At 33.8% G+C, this 27,258-nt stretch overlaps 1 protein-coding gene across 2 annotated transcripts in view; it reads right to left on the bottom strand.

Annotated features, from left to right (window-relative positions):
* The window catches only part of LOC129223302 (scoloptoxin SSD14-like), a 91,475-nt gene that overhangs the window by 50,040 nt on the left and 14,177 nt on the right, over positions 1 to 27,258 (bottom strand). Inside the window, exons 1-2 of one of the 2 annotated variants that reach the window (XM_054857879.1) lie at positions 17,378 to 17,611; positions 822 to 1,037 (exon numbers count right to left, since the gene is read on the bottom strand). In XM_054857879.1, the coding sequence (XP_054713854.1) occupies positions 822 to 1,037; positions 17,378 to 17,484 (323 nt within the window). In that variant the 5' untranslated portion in view covers positions 17,485 to 17,611. Of the gene's footprint in view, positions 1 to 821; positions 1,038 to 17,377; positions 17,612 to 27,258 lie in introns of those variants that run through there. The other variant, XM_054857871.1, reaches the window with a different exon arrangement.

Below are 27,258 nucleotides of genomic sequence, written 5' to 3'. Positions count from 1 at the left end.
CCTCCTTTTTGAAGTCGGTTAAAAAGAGAAACTTCTAAAGCGGTAGAATCCATGAATCCGAATTTGAAACGAAGTGATGTGCACCTTTCCTGAGGTAGAATCAGCGCTATTCAAGTGGTTCCAGCAGTATCCAAATCAAAACCATGCTTTTGATTTTTTTCTCTCAAAAGTTTTGATTAAACTGTGCATATTGTGCTTTAAAACTTTAAAGTTTTGTAATTTTGTCTGTCATATGTACATATTACTTAAAATATTCGATGTTTTTAATATTAAAATGTCGAAAACCAAAACTAGCGGTAAGTCAAACTTTCGATAAGTCGAAGTTTTTCGTCGGACCTTTTAGATTTGAGTTATTGCGAATTGACTGTATTTATATTTTTCATTGCTATTCAAAAATAAATACAAATGTTATGCCGTGATACGCAAAAACACACTAGAAAACCTCGAATAAACCTCGAATTTTCAATTCAAACTTTCAATATCTTAACACTGCATCTGATTTTGAACATTTTTGCAATTGAAGTATACATCTAGGGTTTTACGGTTGCAAAAATAAAGGTATGGCAGGTTAAAACGGAACACCATGTATATGCATCAAATTATGTAAATTTGAAACAAAAATGGAATAAACTAAGAAACCCCATCCTCCCTTTGTTATCCTCTGTAAATGTCGATGAAAGGAACGGAAATCTATATAATCTTATCAGCCGTATTAAAATAAAGGCATGTCACATTTTTTATTACAAAGTGATTTGTTTAAAAAGTAGTGCACAATGCATTGGAACTACTATATAAACTGTAAACATAGAAATTGATCTTACTTGCCAATTTTTGCGCATGGGCCGCCATCAGACACAACGACAGCTTTGTCAAAATATGATATGGGTGATGCTGATACAGGAAATGAAGTATCCAAATATTGGAGTCGTTTTTCATTTATCTTCGGTAGCCCGAGAGCTAATGATGTTGTTACTAAAATAAAAGCACCAAGCAGCACAACCATTACAATAATCGTATCTCGCTTTGTGCACAAGCATCTGAAAATAAAGAAATACAATTGATGTCTAACTCAAGAAAATACAGTCTCACTCGAAAGTTCAATGTACTCATGGTTTTACTATTACTGAATGAAATACAAACATACAAGAACAAGGGAAAGTACACCAATTCATAAGCATCTGATTCCAACGGGCAATTGTCTTGGGGAAAAAAAACGCGTGACTGAAAACTGAGCTGGCGGTGTATTTTATGTATTTCTATCTTAGCCCTGACTTAGGGCGGTAACTTACTGCAAAAACAGCATGTATTGCCAGAACTAAGATCACTGCCAAGTCTTGGTTTCACAACAAATGATGATTCATCACCAACTGCAACAGCAGTTTAAACTTAGTTATTGGTTCAAAAAATTTATTAGCACATCGTTCGTTGCGTTGCTACTTGCTTACTCATTTTTATTTGCTATTTCATCATTCAAAATAACTTTTATTCAGATGATTATGATTTGAAGAGTTCACAGCAAAAGTGGATCAACTCTGGGTCAATCCATACAGATTCGACGGATGGGTGTGCTCGACCACTTTCAATTTTTTTGAAAAACATATCCCTAAAATCTGCATATGAAAGATGTTTAAAACCACTTTTATTTTTTCTCTAAACTGGATCTTTGATTTTCTGGAGGTCATCAAAAGTGGTTTTCGTAGTCAAAAATGGGACTTTTAGATCTTTGCATTTTGGCCAAAATCTACTTGAAATACATTTATGGCAGTTAACTTTGAGCTTTGATGTTAAAGTGCATAACTTGATAGTCTTACATGCTGAGTTACATGGCTGTAACTAAATAATTCAAATAAAGGCAACAGGTTAAAGTTCAAGGTCAAATGTAAAAATTTTACTCATTTCAAAGGGGGATAGCTCGCGTAGGAGATGGAAACACAAAATGAAATATGGAAAAAACTAAGCACTGGAACCAGGCTAATAAGAATATGTAACTGTTGCTGTGAATTTGTTTCCCCTTTATAGATTACAGTTCCTCAAAAGTCGGGAAAAAGACATTTTCAGATCCACGTAAACCAAAAGGGGATGGAATTAAAAATAAAATTTCTTGGGCATTTGAATATTCCATTCAAGCACTATACATGTTATCTGTATTGTTTTGTGTGTTTGGTTTGTAAAAAAGATACACAGGTCTTTGAAAATGAGTAATTTTGCTAGTTAATTCACACACTAAAACTGAAATAAAAAGGATGAAAACTTCATTGCACCTTAAATTACTTATACTGTGCTTTATATAATACATTATACTGAAAAAACATATTGTAAGTATACAAATAATTATTTTAATTTCATAACATAGAAATATTTGGACATGAATGAGCAGTTCATACTTGAATGACAGCTCAAGTAGTTAATTTATAGACTATACCGATAATTTACACACATAAATTTTCAATACATACAAACATACGCTCTTTACATAATCTTATCTAAATTGCCTTAAACATTGCAAAAACATTATACATACTTAAAGTTTTAAAAAGTGCGTTTTTTATTTTTTGTTTGAGTGTAGTTTTGAGAAAATGAACTCACCCAGTAGTCCTATAGTTGTAATGGTGACTCAAGTATATGGCGTTTTGGAATGCTTTACCAAGGTACATTCATAATTTGATATTTTGAAACTGTACCAGGACCAAGACAATGACAGGGGTTCTAAATTTAGTGATCAACACAAGCTATGTAACAACCTTTTTGACAATAATGGGCATTTTCTTTTGATAGTCTTTTTAGTAACACACTATTCTTCATACCTATTGCTAGTGGACAATAATTTTACTGTGATAATATTTAAACAGGGTGGAATAAAGCAGTGATTAGATGTTATCTTGGGAATTTTATTAGCAGAGTCTAACCTTTCTTGCAGCATTTTTTCAGCTAGTTTAATATACTGAGTGCTCACAAAGATATATGCAATGTTTAGTAGCAAAAATGCAGAAGGTATACTTTTCTGTACGAATTACAATTTGACTTCTAGTAATAGTTCTTTGCAAGCTAGTCTTAGTATTAATTCCTTTTACGGTTCCTCTGATTCCGTTACATTGTCCATTACCATGTGATATTGCATAGAAATGCCATTCAGCTCAAGTTGACATCAGTTTTGTGATTACATAAATTAACAAAGTTCTTTCTGTTTTTGTAGGGTATTTGAGTGAAATATTTCAGTACACCACATACTGTGTCAGCACCAGATCTATATAGTAATGCTGTGTGAATTCATTTTCTCTAAACAACATTCATGCAAGAAATGAAAAATGCACTTTTTTTTCCCTTTCAGCTATGTAGATAATGTTTTTGCATGTGCTTAGGTAATTTAGATAAGTTAATGTACAGAGCGTATGTTTGCATGCATTGAAAATTTGTGCGTGTAGATTATCAGCATAGTCTATAAATTTATTACTAAGCTGTCAATCAAGTATGAACAACTCATTTATGTCCAAATATTTGTGTAAATATGAGTTATCAAATTAAGATAACTATTTTTATACTTTTTTTTTTAGTATAATATATTATATAGAGCTCAGTATACGTAATTTAAGAAGGTGCAATGAAGTTTTCACACTTTTTACCTCTGTTTTTAAGTTGTGAATTAATTAGTAAAATTACTTATTTTCAAAACCTGTATCTTCTTTACAAATCAAATACACAAAACAATATATATAACATGTATAGTACTTGAATGGAATATTCAATTGGCCAAGAAATTTTATTTTTAATTCCATTCCCTTTTGGTTTACAGGGGTCTGAAAATGTCATTTTTGTCATTTTTCCGATTTTTGAAGAGCTATAATCTATAAACGGTAAACAAACACACAGCAACAGTTACATATTCTTATTAGCGTGGTTCCAGTGATTAGTTTTTGCCATACTTCATTTTATGTTTCCGTCTTCTACGCGAGTTATCTCCGTTTGAAATGAGTAAAATTTTTACATTTGACCTTGAACTTTAACCTGTTGCCGTTATTTGAATTACAGTGCCCGCCACTAATAAAATCACTGGATTATAAAATCAGCCGCTTTATAGAATCAAATCTGGAAGAACCGAATCATTTCTATCTCAAAACATGTTAGGTTTATCCTTTAATAAAATCATCCTCGCCGTTTTATAAAATCAAACTTTTGGAGAGCATATGTTAATTCGTCTCTGAATAGAACCAGGATTTTATTTTTTTCTTTCAAGGATTTAAAACATTGCAGCACTAATAAAATAACAAATTTCACATAAACAAAAACGAAAAAAAAGTGAAGGTTGTACGTTTTTTTTTTTTTCTTTTTTTTTGAGGAAGGGGGGGGGGGGAGTTGAATGAAAAAAAGAAAAAAAAAGAAGAAGAATGAAGCAGTTTTAAGAGAATTGTTTCAGAGCCATATATTTAATTGGTGCTGCATGTTTCCACTTCGCAGAACTGTTTTGACATGCAGCCATGCTCACTCTCCACTGAGTCAATCAGTTCGTGCTCATTCAGCTATCTACAGGGGTTAACAATTCATTTTTACAATTAAAGTTAAAATTGTTAGCTAGCAAGTCGTGACGACTTTAGTGTGAAAGATTAATTCGAAATTTTGAATTAGTATGACAAGCTTCCTAAATGTAGCTGGTGTGATGCTGCAATTAAATTAGGGATTTCTCAATCTTTACTTTCAAATTCTCTTATTCAAACAACAATAAGTCAATATTTTAAGACCCTTGAGAAATTTTAAGAATGTACCTTATGGAAGTTAAAATGTCAATTGTATTTTGAAACTGAACTAAAATAATACAATACAACTAGACTAAAAATAAAATACAACTAATCTAGTTTAAATAAAGAATAAATACCTTTGTGCTGAAAAATTAAAATATCAGTAATCCAACGTTATTAAGCACAAAACTTGCAAATGATTGCAGACACGTGTTTCGGTGTTACAAGGAACACCTTTTTCAATGCAAAGAAGTGTGAGCTTTTGGATGAAAAGTCATCCGAGAAAAGCTTTTCTCGGATGACTTTTCATCCAAAAGCTCACACTTCTTTGCATTGAAAAAGGTGTTCCTTGTAACACCGAAACACGTGTCTGCAATCATTTGCAAGTTTTGTGCTTAATAACGTTGGATTACTGATATTTTAATCTAGTTTGTTTCTTTTTTAGAGTATTTAAACTTAAAAACCTTTTATTTTTTTCAGTGCATGAGTGCCGGTTTATAAAATCAGCCGCTTTATAAAATCAAATGTCCTCAGAACGAATGTGATTTTAATAAGCGGCGGGCACTAAAGTTACAGCCACGTAACTCATCATGTAAGACTATCACCGTATGCACTTTAACATCAAAGCGCAAAATTAACTGCCATAATGTAATTCAAATAGATTTTGGCCAAAACGCAAAGTTTCTCTAAAAGTCCCATTTTTGACTACGAAAACCACTTTTGATGACCTCTAAAAAGTCAAAGTTCCAGTTTAGAGAAAAAATAAAGGTGGTTTTACACATCTTTAATATGCAGCTTGCAGGGATATGAGTTTCAAAAAAATTAAAAATGGTCGCGCGCACCCATCCGTCGAACCTGTATGGATTGACCCCACTATGAATTGAGGCAAGAAAAAGTTAATGTTCATTCACAAAATGCACGGCATTTCAAACAGATACAGCCCATCTTCTTATCAAACTTTCAGGTTTGAGGCTGTCCATAAACGAGGTCGGGCTTCGAGGGGGATTCGTGAAATTGTGACAGGGGGAAGAGAAAGGGTAAAAAGAAGTGTGAGATCATGCATTTTTTAAAGGAATGTATGTTTATAAAAAATTGCGTGACATGTGACAAAAGGGGTGTGGAGGGGTTAAGGTGAAGTGTGACACTTTGTGACAAACGGGGGAAGGGGGTCAAAATTGTAGAAAAAAATCTGATGTGGACACACCACACTACTTCTTTTTAAGTTGAAATTTAAACATGATTCAATGGATAACTCACTAAATATCGCCAAAACCAGATTCGAAAAATCATTTTTTCACCAAATTTGTCGCCAACTTGGCGATAAGTCACCAAGTGGTCGTCAAATTATGACGTCACTTTAGCCTGCATTGAATTAACACTGACGTGTACGTGTGGTCCCCCCCCCCCCCCGGGCTGAAAAAATCGCTCAACATTCATTCGGGTATTAGTAAAATGGAAATTTAGGCCGAAATGTGGGGGAAATTTTTTACGTGATTACAATACTTCCTTTTCTAAGTAAAAGGAAGTAAAAAGAGAGACATCATTTATGGACAGCCGTTTTTTAATTGAATTGAATGCCAAAGTGAATGGAAGAAGAACGATCTTTTCTTTTTTAATGGAATAACTTAGATTAACTAAAGAATGACTCACAATTTTAAAATTCAAAAACGATAGCAATTAGAGTGCAATTCAATTTTATAAAGAAAAGAAACTGTTTCGGCCAGGCAGTAAAACTATTAGCGAATTGCATCAGCATCAAGTTCAACCAATAAGTCGGAAAAACGTGAGCCTGCATGAGACCTATCAATGTTCAATAAACTCGTTTTGCAGTCAGACTTCTTTGATTCTACTAAATAGTCTCGAATTAGCATTTTTCAATGTCTAAATGGTCAATCGTAGCTCAGCAAATGTTAACAAGTGACTGGTTTTATAATGGTATCTTAAGTAATTTAACTTCATACACTCTTTCTTTAATTTGCTAGCCACTGACGAAGGGGCCGATTGCACTAGAAACTGGTCTGCTTATTTTAATTTTCTTTACTTGCGCTAATTAATGCAATTTATTCGTATTTCTCGAACTTTTAGGGCAAAGTACCCCAGTTTAGTTTTGAAAAGATTTAACTAAAGCACATAGTTCAATTCGAACAAAATAACAACTTTCCATTGTGTCGCAAAAAAAATAAATAAATAAATAAAATACGCATTAGAATTCTAAAAAAAACAAAAACAAAAATGCTCTCTTCTATAAAAAAGAGAGCGAGAAAATTTAATTAGAATACGTATAACAACGATGCAAACAAGATAAAAATTCCCCTCTCTCCCGAAGAAAATACATATTGAAATTCGAACAAGACAATTTAATTAAAATACAAGTTACAATTAGAACAAAATAAAAATTGCTCTTCCTACGGAAAAAAAGAGAATAAAAACATGCTATTCATTAGAATAATCCTTAATCCCGGTATACAGTTGAAATCAGAAATGAAATTGTTTTTAACTTCAGTAATATAAAAATACCCCCATAAACAATCCCGAAAAATTCCTAGGGAGCCTGAAAACTGGTGCCACCATTAACCGTCACCAAGGGCGAGAGGGCTAAACGGAGGGATAAGATAACTAATTTTCAGTTTGGTTCTTCTTTTTACGCAATCAACTGTCTGAAACATTGAGATACTGGGGTAATTATGAGACGACAATAATGCCTCAAAAAGACTGCGACAACTTTGGTTCCAACCCAAATGACAACCAATTTTTTGCACTTACATTTAGCTACGCAGGACCTGATAGGAAATTAAGTGAGCGGTAAAAAAAGTTCCTAACACTTTTATGCAAATTAGTTGATTTCCAACAGTTCCTTAGACTTCGTTAACTTTTTTTTTTTTTTGTAAATTTGACATTTCTATCCCGTAAATGAGACATTAACCTACTTTCCCAACAGTTCGTAAAATTTTTAAAATCACACAGGTCTAGGAAAGATATAAAAGCGGAGTTTTATATCATAGATTAAAACAGTGATAGACCATTTTAACCATTATAATAAAGTTAACGAGACATCATTTTGTTAATCCGAATCAAGTATATCAAATTTAATATTTAAGTGTGTAGTTTACATATTTTTGATGCATAGATAAAATTGGAATCTATCTTCAATATTGGACTATTATCTACATACATCACAATAAAAAGGTACATCATCAGATGTTGTAATCAAGTTCATGGAGGCGATCTTTTTCTTTTTTGTACATGACTTACGAAAAACAAAGCAAATTTCAGAGCTTCCAATAGTCCCTTTTCTAGTTTCAAGTCTTTAAAACTAATTATTTTGTTTAAAAATCTAGTCCCCTTTACCTTTAAAATTTCATTTTCATTTTGAATTTTCCAACTAGTAACTTCTTCTATCCCCTCCCTTTTATTGGCTTCCTTCATTTTGCCATGAATCAGGATCAAATAGGAAAACATCTTTTGGTGTTTGTAACTTATCAAACAGTTTTATTGACTTGTAATTGATTCTATAAAGAGAAAGATGTTTACTAAGAAAGTATTCCAAATCATCTACTGTTGAAATTTTTTATAAAGTCATCAGACACGTCTTCCTATTCAGCAGGGGCGGCATTTCAGTATTTCATTTGGAGGGTCGAGTTTCTTAAATATGAATTATACCTCAGTATGGAACAAAACACATATTGGATAACAGCAAGTAATCATGATATGGGTTTAGAATTCATAAAATCAGTGTTCAAAAACAATTTAAAATTTTATGACAAAATTTGTAATTTATTTTATAATACAATGTTATGATGCAGAATATCTTGATACTACAGTTTTCATCTTTTAATAAAGTTTTAAGCTTGATTTTTAATGAGGAAGTTAAGCATTGCTTACCATTAGAGACCGAAACAAATTGCAACATCTTAGGTGGCAAGATAAATTTTAGGCTGCAAACCAATAATTTTTCTGAGTTAAAAAGAAATTTCAGTGTAGTATGGAACACTAAGATTCTGGTTCTGAAAGAGCAGTTGCCAAGCTATTTTATTTTACTTTACTTTTGACACCCGTTAGGAGTGGTGTTCGGCATTTTTTGGATCCTGCTTATCATTAAGGTGTTTGAAGTAAGAAAATGTTAGTTCTCCGTGATACGTTTTACACGAGAAAACTTATCAAGATTGAGAGTGAACGATCATATAAGGATTTCATTTTTGAAGTTTAATAAGGAACACATCGATTTTTCATCATACTTGATGGCAGCCAAGAAAGTGTCCCATTCCTTTTTGTATCATGACCTGAGACAGTGCAAACCAAGGAGTAAGCGCATTTCTGACTAGAGTCATTTGGGCATAAATAACGGCAACATAAATTACGTTTTATAACTTTTTGAATCAATGCGAAACACTAAATGGATTAATGTGTTGAATCTCTCTTCGCCAGTTTACTTCTACCACATAAATATAAGGATTAATTTTATAACGCATTTTAATCACCTATAAAAGGATTACATTTTAATAAAAAAATTATCATTTTATCTGACTTTGCTTTCAATGTTATGAATGATAGTTGAGAAATTGAACTAGGTACTGAAACGACGACGAAACGACGGTGACTTATGAGGGATATTTCATGAAAAGAATATTTGAATGTGAGTTTATTAACATGACACGCTATTTAAAGAATACGTCAGGAAAAAAAGACATAGTAACTACTATTTCCTTATTTAACGAATAATATCAATTTTACGTTTTCTGTTTCGTACGTTACCTATCCCTCTTTCGATGGCCTTTTCTGTTGTCCCTTGGAAAAGGCTATACTGATAATGTTTAATAATTCCGGATTTTACGTTACCCTTTATCAGAGAAGCCACTTAATACGTTTTTCGACCAACAGACCAAAATGTTTCTTTATCTCCAAGACTTAGACAAACGTTTTTTTTTTTTTTCCCTTTTTCAAATTTTTTTTTTTCGTATAGCTGTTTGAAAACACTCCCCTTTTTTTTTCTCTGTCTTGTTTTTCATTTCTAGAATTCGAAAACGCACAGCAAATACCTTCAAAGTTGGATTTAATATCTGCCTCCAGTGATAGTAATGAAGACGAAGAATAAATAATGAAGGATGCCCCCCTGAGATGATGAAGATGTTTAAACTACGCAAATACTAAAATAATTTTGAATTGCAAATGATAATCAAGAAGCAAATTTGTTAAAAAAGATATTAGTACATAGACGAAATAGTATCTAAAAACAAAAACAAAAAATAAATAAACAATTAAAAGATTAAAATACAGAATAACTGGAAATCTTGTTCCTAATCCAGCAATGCCCAGTGTGGTGTCATGCTCTTTTTTCAGTAAGTTTTTTCCCTCATTGAGCTTCGAAAATAATTCTCTAACCTCCTGAGACACGAAAATGAATTTTCTCCACTAGATGAACTGATTGGAATAGTCGAAAAATAATTGAAGTAACTAAGTTACGTATGAAAACACGCCTTTCACATCTTGCGCTTCAAAATCACCCAGGTAACTTTTAAAATTTTGATGGTCTTTATTTTTCACCATTGAATAGTCCAGTCTCTAACAATTCTTCTTGACTCATGCTATAAATTTTACTTATAATTGAGACATTTTATTTTTTGTTTTCAATATCCAATCCAGATAATATAGGGCCAACAGTACAGGAATATAGAGATAACAATACAGGAAAATATTTATCATCGAATCTTGTGTTAAATTCATTAGAAACTGAAACTATTACTTTTTACAATATGTTGAATCAATGTTTGACTTTACATCGTCACATGTGCATTTTGGTCAACTCTTCTAAATTCTTTGCGCCTCTTTAAAATAGTCTTGGAGTAAGATTTTTTTTTTTTTTTTGAAAACATCCACACTTGGTTGAAATATACATCTACGCGAAATTTATTAATAGTTTCAATTGCAGCTTGAACTAAAGCTTGAACAGTCCAAAAATTAAGGTTAGCTGGTTGAAAGAAAGCATCGTTCAAAAACGCTCCTCAATACAAACAAAGCGAATAAAAATTCAAACAAAGTTATGTTAAAGGGCATTAGCCTTTTAAGAATTGAAAGAGTCGTTTTCCAAAATCTCCGCTTTGAAAGTATCGAGAAGGATTTTTATGGTTTAAAAGATCATCTTGTGTTGCCTCCTGAAGACCCTCTAGTGTCACTTCGAGATTGCATAGTTCAAGTGTCCCCAGAAAAGATATTTGTTGATGTAAAATATTTTTTCAAAAATAGTATGTATTTTTAAGAAGTATTTATGAAAGCATACTATGCATTGAGTAATTGAAATGTGTTTCTAGCAGAAGAAAGTGATGAACACTAATTAATTAAACACACTTAAAATGTAACAATGACCGTAACAATGAACGGCATTTTCTTGTGAAAATCTTGCTGCTACACCACTGCACGGGCCTCTCATAACCATCGTTACAGAGCACACAAGAATGAATACTTAGCTTATATGAGGAAATTATGTCTTGAGTTAAAATTAACCGTGATTCTTCATCAGTTTTTTCTGTTCTAAAAAGGCCAGTAAAGGGGCTGGATGAATTTCTAATTAATCATTAAAAAAACGGAAAACATTTGCTCATGTCTGGAAATGTGTCGAGTTTCATTAACAATTACGGAGAACCAGCAAGATTACTTTTTCATAAGTACTGATTTGCGATTGACGTTGAATTGATTGAATTTGCTCATTTTTTTTTATCATTCCTCTCAAAAAATTTGGGGGTGCGTCCGCCCCCTCTTGACCCCCCTATTTGCCGCCCCTGCTATTCAGCAAGCATTTTTTTGAAGTAGTCTTTTCCTATCTTCAAAGTTAATTCCTTCATCCAATACGGACAAAGCTAGCAGTTCATCCCCTAAGTACCACAAGTGATTTATGAACTTCTCAGTCACTGTTTCTGCTGCATGTTTGTCATCATTTTGTACGCTGCAGGTTTTTTAGACACTAGACTTTATATTAATTTAAAAGGCCTAGAATGGGTTGCTGCGAAAAACTATATCTTCATACAACATTTAACTATAAAACAGCATTTACGGGCAATTTCTTCATGTAAGGTCAATTAAAATTGTCTCCTAAATATATAAATATTCAAACAATAAATTCCTTTTGCCACCCATCTGGTTCACAGATAAGCTCCAGGTTGCCAAAAACATATCCCTGTAGGAGGGAGGACTTCACCAAGAAAATATTATTGCACGTTAAGAGAATTCTCTAGTATTTCTTAATTCCACTTTCTATGAACAATAATATGTCATCAAATTCTTCTTTTAGAATTTAAGTGGTATGTGTAATTTTTGAATTTTGAAGCGCTTAAATAATGGAATATCGAATCTAGAACTAAGAAAGGCAAGAACTTCTTTAAAGACACTCTGCACTACGATTTCAAGTGCATGATGATAGCAATACAAATGCAATATATCACCGTTCAGCTTTTGCTCTAAAAAATTAAATGCACAATTTATACGGCCGGTATTGTAAGCCGCTGTATAAAACACTACAGCTTGAACAGTTAGCAATAAAGAGCAATCATCTAAGATATCAAATACAACTGAAGAAATATCTCAGAAATTCTGAGTAGCTGTTCAACATTGGAACCTGATGCTATCATGGTAAGCCTATCGGCGTTTTTTTCCAGTTTGGATGTAGCTTTGTATCCCAGGGAATAACTAAAAAATCTAAATTTAAATTCATGAAATCTGATTTTACCTCTCGAAGATTTTCTCTTGCTCTCTTAAGGGATGTACGATTGATCATAAGGTTATTTGGATTTAAATTTACTGCATCTACATAGGCTGTTAATAAAAGAGCAGCATCTTTGTCCCTAATATGGCATTTGTCTAACATTGATGAAATGCGAGCAGATGTCAATAGTTGTCAAGTTTTTGCGTTGTGGTAGACCAGATGTAGAAAAAAAAAGGTTCAACAGGTTAGGATAGATACCCATTTCGGTTTCTAAATCTTGTGAATTGCAAGAGGAATTTGATGATACTAAAGGATTATATACTGAAATAGAAGACAGTTTAAAGTATAGATTTTTACATTATTCCGATCTGGAATTTTTTTAAATTTATATGATTATTATTTTAGTAGATATGGAAAATAGAGTTTATTTTTATGGTAGGGTAATCGAGGAATTTTCAAAATTTAAATTATAAGAATGCATAAACATTTAAGTATATAACTAAAGAACAGCGAATTAAAATACAATTGTCATTACTAATATTTATAGCATGGAAACCCAGTGACCCTTTTGCCACAACTATTACATACACAGAAAATTTTCTAAATCAACACCCCCAAAGCCTGGGGGAGGCAATTTGTTATTGTCAAAAATCATTCATTAATGGCCTTTAGAATCCCTTGTGTCCATCATGGTGGAAAGAAATGTTCCCCTGCCGCTTGGTTTGAAACGAGCGCGAATAGCGGTATGCCTGTCCCAAGGCCATTGGTGTACATTTACTCTATGTAATATGTAAAATTTTACAGAATGAAAGTGAGAGAATGGTTGGTCGGGAAGTAGCAACTGAGGTTCAAAATTACTTTAAATATGAAACCTAGGAATATTTTTACATAAAAATGAGAAAAACCGCAATTTTTTCTTCAAAACTCAAAAAAGGGGGCCCTAGGGGCACGTGTTAATATTCATGGATTTACTTAAAATTTTGCATGGATCATTTATTTGTATAATGGAACGAATTAAGGGCGCGTCGTGTAAAATATCTACAACTTCAAAAATAAGGACCACCCTAATATATATATATATATATATATATATATATATATATATATATATATATATATATATATATATATATATATATATATGTTAACTCTACCACAATTTGAAACTTTTGAATCAAATGTAGACATAACAGGTACAGTTTGAAACTATTGGTTTGGGGGAATAAATTCGTTTAGCATAGTTTGTTGTTCTAAGCAAAAGTTATTAAAAAAAAAAAAAAAAGAAAATCAGCCGATTAAGCAACTAAAATTACTTTAGCATAGTTACTTGTTCTAAGAAAAGGAATTTTTAATGTAAAAATAATTTTTCAGCCGATTAATCGGCTAAAGAAGCCTATTACCGATTATTGACGATTAATCAGTGCTTCCAAGGTCGCTAAGAGTCAAGGCTGGTTCCTTGTCAGTTTGGCAGCCGTGCCCCCTACTCCCATTAAAGTTCTAAAAAACATATTACTCCGATTCCTACACTGTTAAAACCAAGAGTTCCACAGGGGTAAAGAATTTCACCCAAGGGTGAAAAAACGGTGCCTCTGGGTGAAACAGAGGCTAGGAAGTGTCGTTAAGGTGCTTTTGGTTCCTCAGTGGGTGAACGACGTCAACAAAAGTGCTAAAAGACCATTCAATAGGAGAGCGACTCCTTGCGCATGCGCTCTGACTTATCGTCCAACGAAACTTCAGTTTGAATGGCGAACGAAGGAAGTTGCATCGAAATTTACTTTCACATTGAATGAAGTACAAAACTGAAAATTTCGTGGATTAATCTTCGAAATCTCGCGTAAGTAAAGGCATTTGATCATATTGTAGTTCTTAGAACTTTCGAACATATTTAAAGTGTTTAAAGTATGTTGACAACTCTTATTGTTCCGTTTACCTTATTAAACATTTAATGTCTTGTTATTTATATCCTGCAAAACTGTTACCTAAAACTATCTATCAGTACTATCTTGAACAACAACAACATTAAAAATAAAAACGTTTAAATCAGCTGATAATTGAATTGCTAATTCCGGAATAAAAATGCATCGATGTAAACAGCCTATATACCAATGTCTATTTCTTCTCAATGAAATAACTACGTTGGAAACGAATAGAGTAGCAAAGGCAGAGAAAAAAAAAAAAAAAAAAAACTGCGTGAAAAGAAATCTCTCACTCAGCGTTTGACTCATGTTTCGCATCGTGTTTTGGTTAACGTATCTTTCTCAGGCGTTATTGCACGAAGCTAATGTAGTTATCTGCTCGTTTTTATTTTTAATCTGACGGAAAACTTGACATTGGAAAGAAGGGCTTTTAAATTAGTATTTATCTTGTACGCATAAGGATACTCAAATATCGAATCTTATAATAAGTATTGATAAGTTACGCTTGATTAAAATTTTAAACGTTTATGAAACGCTTTTATTTTTCTATGATTCTAATCTAATGTTACCTAATATTTCTGGTTGTTCCGGCAAATGATTGATAAAACTAATATTATATATGCGAAAGTTTGTCTGTATGGATGGATGTATGGATGTATGGATGGATGTATGGATGTATGGATGGATGTATGGATGTTTGTTACTCTTTCACGCAAAAACTACTGAACGGATTTTGATGAAACTTTACAATAATATAGCTTATGCATCAGAATAACACATAGGGTAGTTTTCGTCCCGTTATGGGGAGCAAAACCCCCTTAGGGGGCAATAAAACACAATTTTTGTATAAATTCTCTAATATTGGGATGAAAAAATACTTGCACATGTTTACATTATATGTCCATCGAAAGCTCTGATTTTTCTGCTGAAGATGGCACCTGTTCGAAATTTCTAAGTAGAATAAAAAACGAGTTATGAGCTTTTTAGATCCATGTTCGAAGGCTTTCCTCAACTCAATACAGTATTTAGTGTATCATCTCAACTCCCTGTCGATAGCGACAATTGTTGTATTGTTGACTTTCTTTGCTTTTCGTGATTGTTCAAGGCTTTTCTCAAGTCAAATCTTGAAGTAAGATTTTTGCACAAGATTGGCAAATAATACATGATTTGGCTGATGATTTTCCATTTAAACGGAACATTAATGTAATTAATGGTTATTATTATTATTTATGCTGATTGAACACTTACTCATTATCCAAACAACCAGCAGATCGCCAAAATTTTTGCAGAAAGATTTCCGTAGCTGATGCATTTGGCAGTTTTTTCAACGTTGCTGTTTTTGAAGCCGAAGACTACGTCATAATGTTTCTCAGCTTTCATCATGTAAACAAAATATCGCCAATCAAAGAATTTTCAAAAGACTTTTTTTACTGTGTTAAATAATCCAGCAAATAAATTAGGCAAATCCATAAACAGCACAAAAGCTTCCATTAATTTTCCTTTTTGCACAATTTCAAACAATCACCTAATTTTATTACTTATTTTGGTAACATTTCGGATGAAACTGTTTAGCGCCATTTTATGGTGACCAAAAATACCTCAGCATCTGGCGACGATATCTCTGTAACGAAAATTAATATCATATCGTTTTACAAAGTAAGGAAAGAATGGGGGAGCATCATCGAAGGTACCCCGAAACGACTTTCGCAAATTCGGTAAAATCGCACCAAGAGCCACAATGATTGAAATTTCCCGAAGTAACTAAAGCAAGTATAAGGGGATTACGAGCGCAGCTACTTTTTTTAATCACTTCGTACTTCATTAGACATACAGAGAAGGTTTTAGACTCCATGTTAAAAAAAGTATCAACAGATTAATCTTTTTAAACATGAGAAGATTAATTTCATGTTTTTTAAATTTGTATATGCTTAAATATAGTGCTTTCGTTTCTAAATCAATACTACTTTGTTCTTTATACTTATTGCTATTTTAGTTTTATGGGTAAGGAAGAAACTCGATTTTTAATCACGTCAAAAAGATGTGTTTTAAATTCTTTCACTTAAAACAGAAAACAAAAGCAAGTAACGATTTTTTCTAATAATTATTACTGACCCAGGCAACGCCGGGTATTTTTGCTAGTGATTGATAAATACCTTCCCTGTTCATTTTCGGTACGGATTATAGTAAAAATTGTCAACAACATATTAATTACTGAGCAATTCAAGTGTGAATATAAGAAAGTTAGTGCACGAACAGACAAATTAAAGTCATGAACACTTCTAAACTATGTTCGAAAGTTGAAATGTGATCAAATGCCTTCGTATATATAAATCAAAATAAATAAAACACAATTGTATTCAAAAACGCACACAACACGGGGGGGGGGAATCCCTATAGGAAGCAATAAAGGTGCCTTTTTTCTCACTTAGGGTACCATCTTTTCACCTACGGTGCACGTTGGGTGAAGGGAGCCAGTTTTTCACCGTTGCTAAGGGTGCAATTTCGGCTCTCTTTCGGGTGTCGCTGGTGAACAAGCGTTTCACCCCTGACAGGTGCCAAACGCAACCTGTAGTTTTAACAGTGTAGCCGGGTCCTCCTACCCAAGACCGGGCCGTTAGTTTCCGACTAGGCTGACATGGCTTCTTGTCGGTCGTAAGTGCCTCACAAATTTTAACCTTTAATAGTTACTTTTAAGGTCCCTGTTAGAAAAAAATTAGGTCCATTTCTTGGTAGGGACAAACTGAAAATCTGTTGGAAACCCTAAATTTGATTTACAAAAAAAAAAAAAAAAAAAAAACTGTAATGTCAGGACAAAAGGCTAAAACTCAGGACAAAGTATTTTTTATCAAGAAAATCAGGACAACTACGAAATTCGGAATCAGCTCGTCCCAATTAGTTTGAATTAATGAACTGTCATCGTGTTGGTAGAAAAATGTCACCTTCATACTCTCGTCCAAACACATACTTGTCCCTACCCTGTTAAGTTGGTAATCACAACCATACGCAAGCTCACTACAATGTAAACAAAAATGCCTTACCTTGATGTCTGAGAATGCAGAGGCTCGTATTTAATAGTCCCATAATAGTAAGAGTCCGGTCCACTATCTCTTTGACCGATAAGTCGAGTGCCTTCTTGGCTTACCATTTTAGCGATCAAAATCAAAAACCAACCAATAAAATTCACAAACCATAGTACATTTTCCACCTATAAAGAGGTGGATGCAGTGAAATCGGGTGTTCCTTAACGTAGAGATTGATCATTCAGCTCTCAAGTTGAATTGCATTCATCGCAGAGACACATTTGTGATAAGAAAAATAGCAATATTCCACGAGATAAGAATTGATTCAGGAAGATATGATAACACGGAGATTACAAAGAACAAAAGAAACTGTTACACGATACCCAAATATTTGTTCTTTAGTGTAATTGTATAATTGACACTAGCTAGAAATTTCGCCTGGAGCAGTTTCTTAAGCATTTTCATAAGCATTTGCCATTTAATAGCTAAACGGGGCTCTTACTCTATTTTTTCTAGTGCAAACTAATTTTTTTAAAAATGTTTACTCCACTATTTGTATAATTGGAACTTCATTTAAAATGTGGTGGATTTCGGAGAAAGGGTGGCGTCAGTGAAATCCGCCATATTATTTCAAAGTTAAATTATATACATTGCATTTGTTTTGTAGGTATCCATGACGCTTTCAAAACGCGATGGAAAAATTAGAACTAGAAGTAATGGTATGTTTTGAAAAAAAAATAATCGAAAACTACAGGTGAAAAGTTTCATTTTCTCTCTATCTCTCTCTTTTTATTTTTTTATTTATAACCACTCTTAGGCAAGCAAATTATAGATTCGTCTTCCAACCTTATTGCATTTTGTTAATTTTTTAAAAGCATTCCAATTGTGTTCAAAAATAAATTCTGCTTGAAATACATTTATTATTGAAGTACTAAATATTTTAATTGTATTTGAAAAAAGAAAAGAGAAAAACGTATTAAACTAGCCATTAGTCAGGACTTACAATAACCTCCTTTTGAACTTAAATAGTACAGCAAGGACGATATCGCGTCATCTAAGACGCGTTTTGATTGAATACTAGTTATTATTTATTTATTTATTTATTTCTATTTTATTTATTTACTTATTTATTTTTTGACACAGAATACGATTAAAACACTTTGAAAAGCAATAAAAGTTTATAAGAAGCCAAGAAGTCATTTGCTCGTGCCATAAGCAATAGGTATTAGACATTTTTATACGCAGTATCTACTATATAGCATATTGATAAAATTAAAATAAAACTAACACAACGCTAAAACAGACGCACAATAAAAATCTAAAAAAACGAGCTGATGTGTGCATCACACGACTTCCTTTTACTCTAATTGAATGTCATTTCCCCATTACTGGCAATTTTAATATGATTCAATAGTTTACTCTCTAAATATCACCAACAGTGGCCAAATTGGAAGATTTAAAAAAAAAAAAAAAAATGCCAAAATTTGTCGCCAAGTTGGCGAAAAAACTTGGCAACCAAAAGACTGGCGATATATCGCCAAGTGTCCGTCAAATTATAACGCCAGCTGGGTTTACATCGAAATTAACAATGACTTCCTCCCAAAAAGGGACAAAAGACCCCTTTAGAAACATTCGAACACAACCAGAAGGGGAGGTGCACAACTAGACTCCACTAGGAGTCTACGTACCAAATTTCAACTCTCTACGACTTACCGTTCTTGAGTTATGCGACATACATACGCACATACATACATACGTACATACAGACGTCACGAGAAAATTCGTTGTAATTAACTCGAAAATCGTCATTATGGATATTTCGCGTGTCTATACGTTCTTAGGCACTTATCCACGTGTGGTCGAGTCGAAAAAAAAAACTAAATGTTCAGTCAAAGGTAAGTAAAATGGAAATTAAGGTCGATTTTTGAGTGGAAATTTTTGCGAATACAGTACTTCCTTTTTTGTAAAAGGAAGTAAAAATAGTGTCAATAACAATATCATGTAATCTAAAAAGCACACGTACACCGGCGTGAAATCAAGTTAAGGAAAGAAAATAATTGTTATCGTTAACTATGCGGTTTTCGAAACACAAAAGGAGAAATATCTGCCTCACACAACACAATCGGGATTTAGTGATAGATCGTACTGATAATATCTATTCTTCACTTACAGAATAAATTTATCGTTCAATGAGATATGAAACAATCATGTGTTTCTTTATATAAGCTCCGAATCTAACTACTGTGAGACCCAGCTGTAATTATACTTCATGTGCGTCCTCCTACTAAAATATGTACCATACTAACCCATTATATACCCCCCCCCCCCCACCCACCACTCATATACTAAATTATTCCTATGAAAAGAAGAACATGCGATTTCATATTTTGCTACGTACAATACTAGTGCGTGCATTTAATCGAACAGTTATTTCTCTGGGTAATTTATGTCTATCGCAATTAGACATGTAAAAACTACTACAAAAACCTTTTCGAATGACTTTTCTCTCAAAGTCATAAATGACCCACAAAATTCCCATGAGCTAATATGTGTATAGTATCAAGTTTCAAGTAGTATCTACATTGTAAATATTGTCATGGGTCACTCACTGTTTCAGAAGCAGACTGATCATACAATAAACACCATGCATTCCGAATCTTGAAATTGCTTCTATTCAAGGTCAAATTAGTGAAATTTTAGAGGGAAGAAACTTTTTTTTTTTTCTTTAATCTCAGTAAGGTAGACCGGGGCACATTTACAAGGATTTTTTTCAATGAATTTTCTAATTTTTATGTTTGAACCTAGGAAATTTTTTAGACATTGGTTTTATGAAGCAGTTATATGAAGTCAAAATTCGTATATTCAGTTGTTGCTCAACTTGTGTTTTTTAACCGTAAAAAAAAATGTTTTTTGAGTACAAGTCGATGGCAAGTTGACGCATCGTGTGGGGCACGTTCACGCATATTAAAAATAATACCAAATAGTAAGTCCAATAGATATAACACTTTAAAAATTAGAAAATTACAAATAATTAATTAAAGATCATTTTACAGGACTAGACTAAAAATCATAGGACTTATCGTAGATAATTAAAAAATAAGCGTATGTATCCATGTATGTACCTATGTACCTACGTAGTCATCTACACTGTTAAAACCGGAGGAGCCAGATAGGTGCGATTTTCCGCCTTAGGGTGCAAAGACGGAGCCATAGAGAGTCACAGAGGCTAGGAAATATTGTTTCCGATATCTTTTAGCACCTCAGTGGATGAAAGAAGGTAATGAAGGGCCATCAGCTCACGCAGTAGCCAATAGCGACTCTTTTCCTCCGCAAAGGTGCCTCGCTCGCACATGCGCTGTGCAATCCGGGATAAGTTCAGTTCAGCCACTTTAATGGCGGACGACAATGCTGCAACGTAGTTGTTGATACATTAAATTTTCACTTTGAATTGACAACTAAACTGGATTAAAATTCAACATTCTGGGACAAACCTTCAAAACCTTGCGTAAGTACAGTCATTTAATCATGGTATACATTTAAGGCTTTCCAACAGGCTTTTAGTGTTTTCAGAGTCGAGTTTCAACAAAGTAAATTGAATACTACTTCTTGTTTATAGTTAACCGTTTTAACATAGTGATGTATGGCTTTTTCTATCATGTGTACTAATATATACTGTTACTTGCTTGTCGCGTCAGCGGTGTCGCGGATTTTCCCCAAAATGTTTATTGTTAGCAATACGAAATAATTAATAAGTAACCGTTATGAAAATTTAACGATGTAACTTAACTGCTACAGCAGATACACTAAATGTCTTTATCTTCTCAATAAAATAGCTGCGTAGACGAAGCAAAGGGAAAAAAAAGACGCTTGGAAAAGAAATCTCTCTGAGGTCTAGTCTCTGCCCATACGTAAATAGCATACGTTAATCGTGACGTCATCGCACGAGCACATCGTATCGGACGCTAGCACTTACGCACTCACCGTACGTACGGTAACTGCGGTAGTCTCTGCCCAAAAATACCGGAAGTTCGTTAATATTCACTGGGATAACGAACGTACGGTAAGCATTAAACCACGCCTTTCTTCCTGTCCCTGTAAGCCAATGGAAAATTAGAATCGTTGACATGAGAACGCTCAGGAGACGAGGCTAGCCTCAGTTGTTTTGTTTTGATTCTCCTTTCGACGTCTGCTCTCAATCATAGAAAGATGGAAAAAAAATTTCTTGTTATTACTTACACCACTCGGGTACCCAAATCAGAAGAAAAGGGGCACAAAAGAAGAACCTTTTGACCTAAGAATCATAATGATAATAAAAAAAAGCATTTTTGTTGGAGTTTTTACCATTTTTTTTTTTTTTTTTTTGGAGCATTCAGTAACAAATCCTAAAATTTAAAATATCAACTAGCAAAGAAAACAAAGCAATGGAAGGTTCTAATTAAATTCATTTTAATATTTCTTCATTGATCTGTCAATATGATAATGAAATTACAAAATATTCCTAATGTAGCGAAATATCATTCTTTGAAACATTATTTTGAATTGTTTTGTAAATATCAAACTAGCTTTAACACTATAATATTTTTTAAGAATTTGGCTCAAAGTACTTTTGTGCCAACTCTCAAATAAAAAAACAGGCATTTCTGGCACCATGGACATATTCACCGGGGGGGGGGGGGGCATTTGTCAATGAGTTTGAAAGTGTATACATCTTCTTCCAAGTACATTAAAAAAGAAAAATTACTGGTGTTGAGTTAATACTGCTATCATTTTAGAATTGCATTGCTTCCAAAATCTTGGGGGGGGGGGGGCTAAAAGACCAGTCCCCAAACTGTCCAAATTATGGCCCTGCCCAGGAGGACACTGAACTTTAATCTTTGGGAGGAAAAAAAGTCTTCAATTATTTGCCGAATGGAATGCCACAAATATTGTCGCTGAATGAGGATAATTTTACCTAATAAAACTCCTAATTTTGCTGAAGCGGCAAAAAAATTTATCGAATAAGGAAAATTTTGGGAGGTCACAACGACTTTGCATTGGGACTTTCCTGGGCCTGCTCTCCCCTTCCATGTTGAGATGGTGACACCCTTGTCTGGCTCTGATCTATAAATTTTAGGCCCCCCTGGCAAAAAATTAGCAGAGCCCCTAACTGGCTACTGGAGTTCTAAGCCACTGAAGGCCGGGGGCCCATTTAGTATAGTGAGCCGCCCCGCGCTGCAGGTAAGTAGATCTGGAGCGGGGGCTAACTGAGCCCAGGCCCAAGGAGTTTAGAAACCCATCTCTCTTTAAATATCCAATGAATGAAATTTAATTTGTATTTATTAGGCTTTACATATGCAATTACGAAAAGAAAAATAATTGCTAAAATGTTTTTTCGTGAATTTCTTTCTATTTGTAATTTGAAAATTAAAACCATCATTCAGAACAATTTGCATAACAGATTATCTAATAGTCGATAATATTAATTTCTGTGACTGCCTGTCCCTAACCGCATCTCCTCTGAACTGGAAATGTCTGCCAAGTCAATACTAGTACTGTTGAATACATCACACTCTAGGATTCCCCGTACCTACCATTTTTGTTCTAAACTGTTGGATGGGGACCTGAAGACAACTGTTTTTTGATCCAGGTCAGAAGACGAGTAATCTCTGGTCTTGCACTCCCAGAGGTATTAATTCTTTGAAGGACTTTGACTGTGACATATTTAACTTGCCCCAGTCACCATTAACAAACATGGAAGATCTTTGACCGGCTGGCATCGGACCTTGGACCCTTCGGGTAAGCAGGGGTCCTCCCCCAAGAGCAAAAGCACCCCCCAAAAAATACCTCTCCAATTTTCTCCCCCCCCCCTTCCCTTAGAAATTCTATTGGCGCAGTCTGTACCATGACCCCTTCCAGGTGGGCACCCCTGAGTTAAGAGTCAGACACCTTACGAATCCGGCCAACACACCCCACCTTTGGATACGGGTTGTTAATCTCTGTATTTATTGCACCCTGACTCACCCCTCTGAACCTTGAGGGGCCAGATATCCAGTTATGTCTTGAGGATATCCAAGGATGTCATGATACCCTAAAAAGCATAAAATCTTTGAGGCGGATGGCAAATGGGTTGGCGTGCAAAGCGAGCAGGGGAGTCGGGCCCCCTAGTCTAAACTATTTATTTCTGTGTCTATCTTCTCCGGATTGGCCGTGTCTACCTGTACCACTGGACACAGGGCAAATAGGGGAAGCCATTTCCACTCTTTAACGCCCCTCTAAACCTTAAAATCATTAATAGTCACCTGCTGCAAGTGGCTTTGAGCGCCTACAGGTGGCAACCGGGGGTTGGCGAGCCAAACGAGCAGGGGGCAGAGCCTCTAAAATTCCATTACAATTATACTGCAGTTTGTACAGAATATGTTTTAATATTCCTTTTTATAATAAAATGACAGCTTAAATAAAGAAATTTGTTTGAAATCAGCCGAAGGTATACAAATAAAGTGCATATTGAAGAAACAACAATGAACATTGATGTAAATGTGCATTTATTGGTTCCGCAACTGTGTAAAATTTTGTGCTGTGTATTATGGGAATGATGATATGTATAGTGAAGAACAAGAATTCCAGATCCATCAATTGGGTGGTAAGGGAACCCTCTGAATTTTAGAAACAATCAAATTTGGCATTATTGTGTGTACGCAGTTTGTTTTCTTCCTATATAATCTGTTGCACACAAATCTTTAGACCCCCCCCCCATGGAAAATTGTGAAATGAGACCCTACTGTAGCTTAAGGGAGTCCTACGGAAGGTATACATGTGTACCTGAGCTTACAGCTATTATGTGCAAAGTCTATGATGGCTGCTGAGTGATGAATTTGCTGCTTTGAGTGTTCAACAAAAAGAAGCAGAAATATTGGAATGCATCAAAAGACAAGTATTTCAGGAGTCTTATACAATGTGTTGAATAGTTTAGATGCAAATTTTGTCAAACTTTTTTTCTGACCAAAATGTTCAGATTAACCTCACAGCAATGAAACATTGCTTTCTGTCAGCAATATTACCAGCTCATTTGCTCATTCATCATTATGGGATTACCAACTAATTTACCTCATCATTCGGCAAACACAACATCATTTTTAATTCCTAGTATTCATTTATATTTACTGATGGGAGTGAAGTAAAAGATCTTGCAGCTTGGCCCCAGAAACATTGTTGTTTATTTTATTTGTACAAATTAATATTATTCGACACGCAAATGGATCATATATCATACCTATAAATAAATAAAATTCTCAACCTGACCGTCTCAAATTTCATGAAAGTTTCAGAAGCCCTTCTCTCTGACATCTTAAATGTAACAGTAAAACCCCTCCAAACGGCCACCTCACTGATGTGAACAATATTTTATTCTCCGATTTCAAAGAAAATAACATTGTTAAATCTCTGTCCTGCGGACATCTCTCTATTGCCGACAAAAAAATTGTCCCATTAGTGTCTGTATTAGAGGGGTTTTACTGTATATAATTTTTAAAAAACTTTCATACATGATTAGTAATTAATTTCTGAAAGTTGTTAAAAAGCACAGCACTTCTTTCTAACTTGCTGGCAGTGCGTAAAATTTTATAATTCAATCTTTATGAGAGCTACAGAGCTGTATTATAACTCACTTTGAAAAGAAAGACATGCACTTCAGTTGAATGTGTAACTTAAATACTTTTCGGAAAAAAATTCTCTTTCCCAAAATTTTCAAATTAAAAAAAAATTGAGAATAGTGTCATTTTATAAAAAAAGAGCATGATTTTTACTGTATTTTAGTGAATAGGGCCAAACATTTTCAGAGTGGGACTACAACAAAATTTTAAAAAGTACATAATTTTAAAATTATTGGAATAAAAAAAATGTTTAACTTACAAATCAGAGATGAAAGATAATGCGCTATTGTACAGCTCTGTAGTTCAAAAAAAAAAAAAAAAACTTTTAACTAGTGATGTGCTGGATCGTTAAAAGTTCAGATCTGCGGATAGGGATCACTAGTGTCTAGATCCGTGAGAACTACTTGTGGGTCAGTACACGCCAGAAACTGCAGGTAGATAAATTTTAAATCGTGGAGCAACAAAGAAATTGCTATTACTCGCAAGCATAAAGGTTTAACATTGAACTCAAAATTTTCTTTTATTGTGTAAACAAGATTATAACTCCTACTTGGAAATTCCTAACAAATATTCAACGGAGAAAATTTCATTCTTTCAACTAGTCCCAATATTTAAACGCACATATATAAGATCTCACTGTTCAAACTGCGAAAAACACTATGTTGGTTTTTAATTAATATCTTCATTAATTCATAGGTGTCCACCAAGGGAAGGTCAGACTACGGAATTGAAAATTTTAGGAAGGTTGTTTTCAAGGGTATTTTTCTCTGTTGTATTTGGGGAAGAGGTGGACACCCCTGGGTAATTAGTGTTACAAAGATGAGACCAAGCTAAGAACAAAGGTCAAGTCACTTTTTGAGCGTAAAAAAGAATGAACAAAATCGTTTCATCTGTTTGGGAGCTATGATTCCACAAACACACACAAATATACATGTCAAACTTATTATCTCTTTCCTAATAGAGTCGGGGTTTAAAAATTAACTTTTTCAATTTCTGAAATGATACCTTATTTAACAAAATGAAAACACTTAACTTACATAGAATTTAAGAGTATTTCATGCCTATCTATATTTAGAGTTCAAATATGTGTTGAAATTTAAGAATATAAAAGATTTGTTTAAGATCTGGAAAAAACAGATAAGGATACACATCTTTATCTTCCCTCGGACATCCGGCATAACACTAGTCAGGATTTTTTTAAGCCAATTTTTTGTAAAAATTATCCTACAATATTTGTTGCAACTGTTCTGAGCCCACTCTGAACATTTGGGATGCATTCATTATAATACATTACAAAAAAAAAACCCTGAATTTTTGAGACACAATGTCAAATTTTAAAATTGTGAAAACATATTTTTATCTGAAATATTTGTGTTGTTACACATCAAAGTAAGGCATATGCAGTTTTCTTTAAAATGAGCTATTATGCAACTCTGAAGCTCCCATAGAACTTGAGTTAGGTATAACATTTCAAAACACTGCCGGGAAAATAGTGTTTAACAAACTCAGACATTAGTTACTGATCAATTATGTAAGATAGATTTTTTTTAAAAGTTTATATACATTTGAGGTGTCAGAGAGTAGTAGGATTTCGCAAAGTTTCTTGAAAATCTGAAACGATCAGCCTGAGAATTTTGTTTATTTTATTGCTTGGTTTAAAATGGAATGACCCACTTACCTGTCGGAAAATAATTAATCTGTACAAACAAAATCAACAGCAAATTTCGTAGGGCCATGGTGCAAGATCTTTTACTTCACTCTTATCAATAAATATAAATGAACGCTAAGAATTAAAAATGATGTTGTGTTTGTAGAACAGTGACGAAGAATGTACTCGCAAATTAGCTGGTAACCCTATATACAGGAGGGAAAGCAATGTTTCACTTCTGTGGCGTTAATCACTTAACTTTTGATCTATTTATAAAGTTTGACAAACCTTGCATCAAAAATATCCAACGCGTGTGATGATTCGTCAATACTTTTCTTCCGATAAGTTCCAATAGTTCAGCAAGTTTCATAAAACTCATTGCGCGGCGAATACAGCAGCCATCTTTGTTTTGACTCTTAAACGTACGTACGAAAGGTTTACGCCAGAAAAATCATGGCGTTAATTTACCGTACGTTCGCGTTTTGGCAGCTGCCTTTTGCGTCCGGTAAGAAAGGGCAGAGACTAGCGAATTTTGTTGCGTACGTAAAAGTGACGTCACGGGTGGGCGTTGCATGCGTTAAATTTTTACGTATTGGGCAGAGACTAGGCCTCCTAATCTGCAT

This window comes from Uloborus diversus, chromosome 1 (assembly GCF_026930045.1).
Source record: "Uloborus diversus isolate 005 chromosome 1, Udiv.v.3.1, whole genome shotgun sequence".
Classification (NCBI taxonomy): domain Eukaryota; kingdom Metazoa; phylum Arthropoda; class Arachnida; order Araneae; family Uloboridae; genus Uloborus; species Uloborus diversus.
Note: the sequence above shows the minus strand (reverse complement) of the source record. Positions and strands in the feature narration are given on the sequence as shown.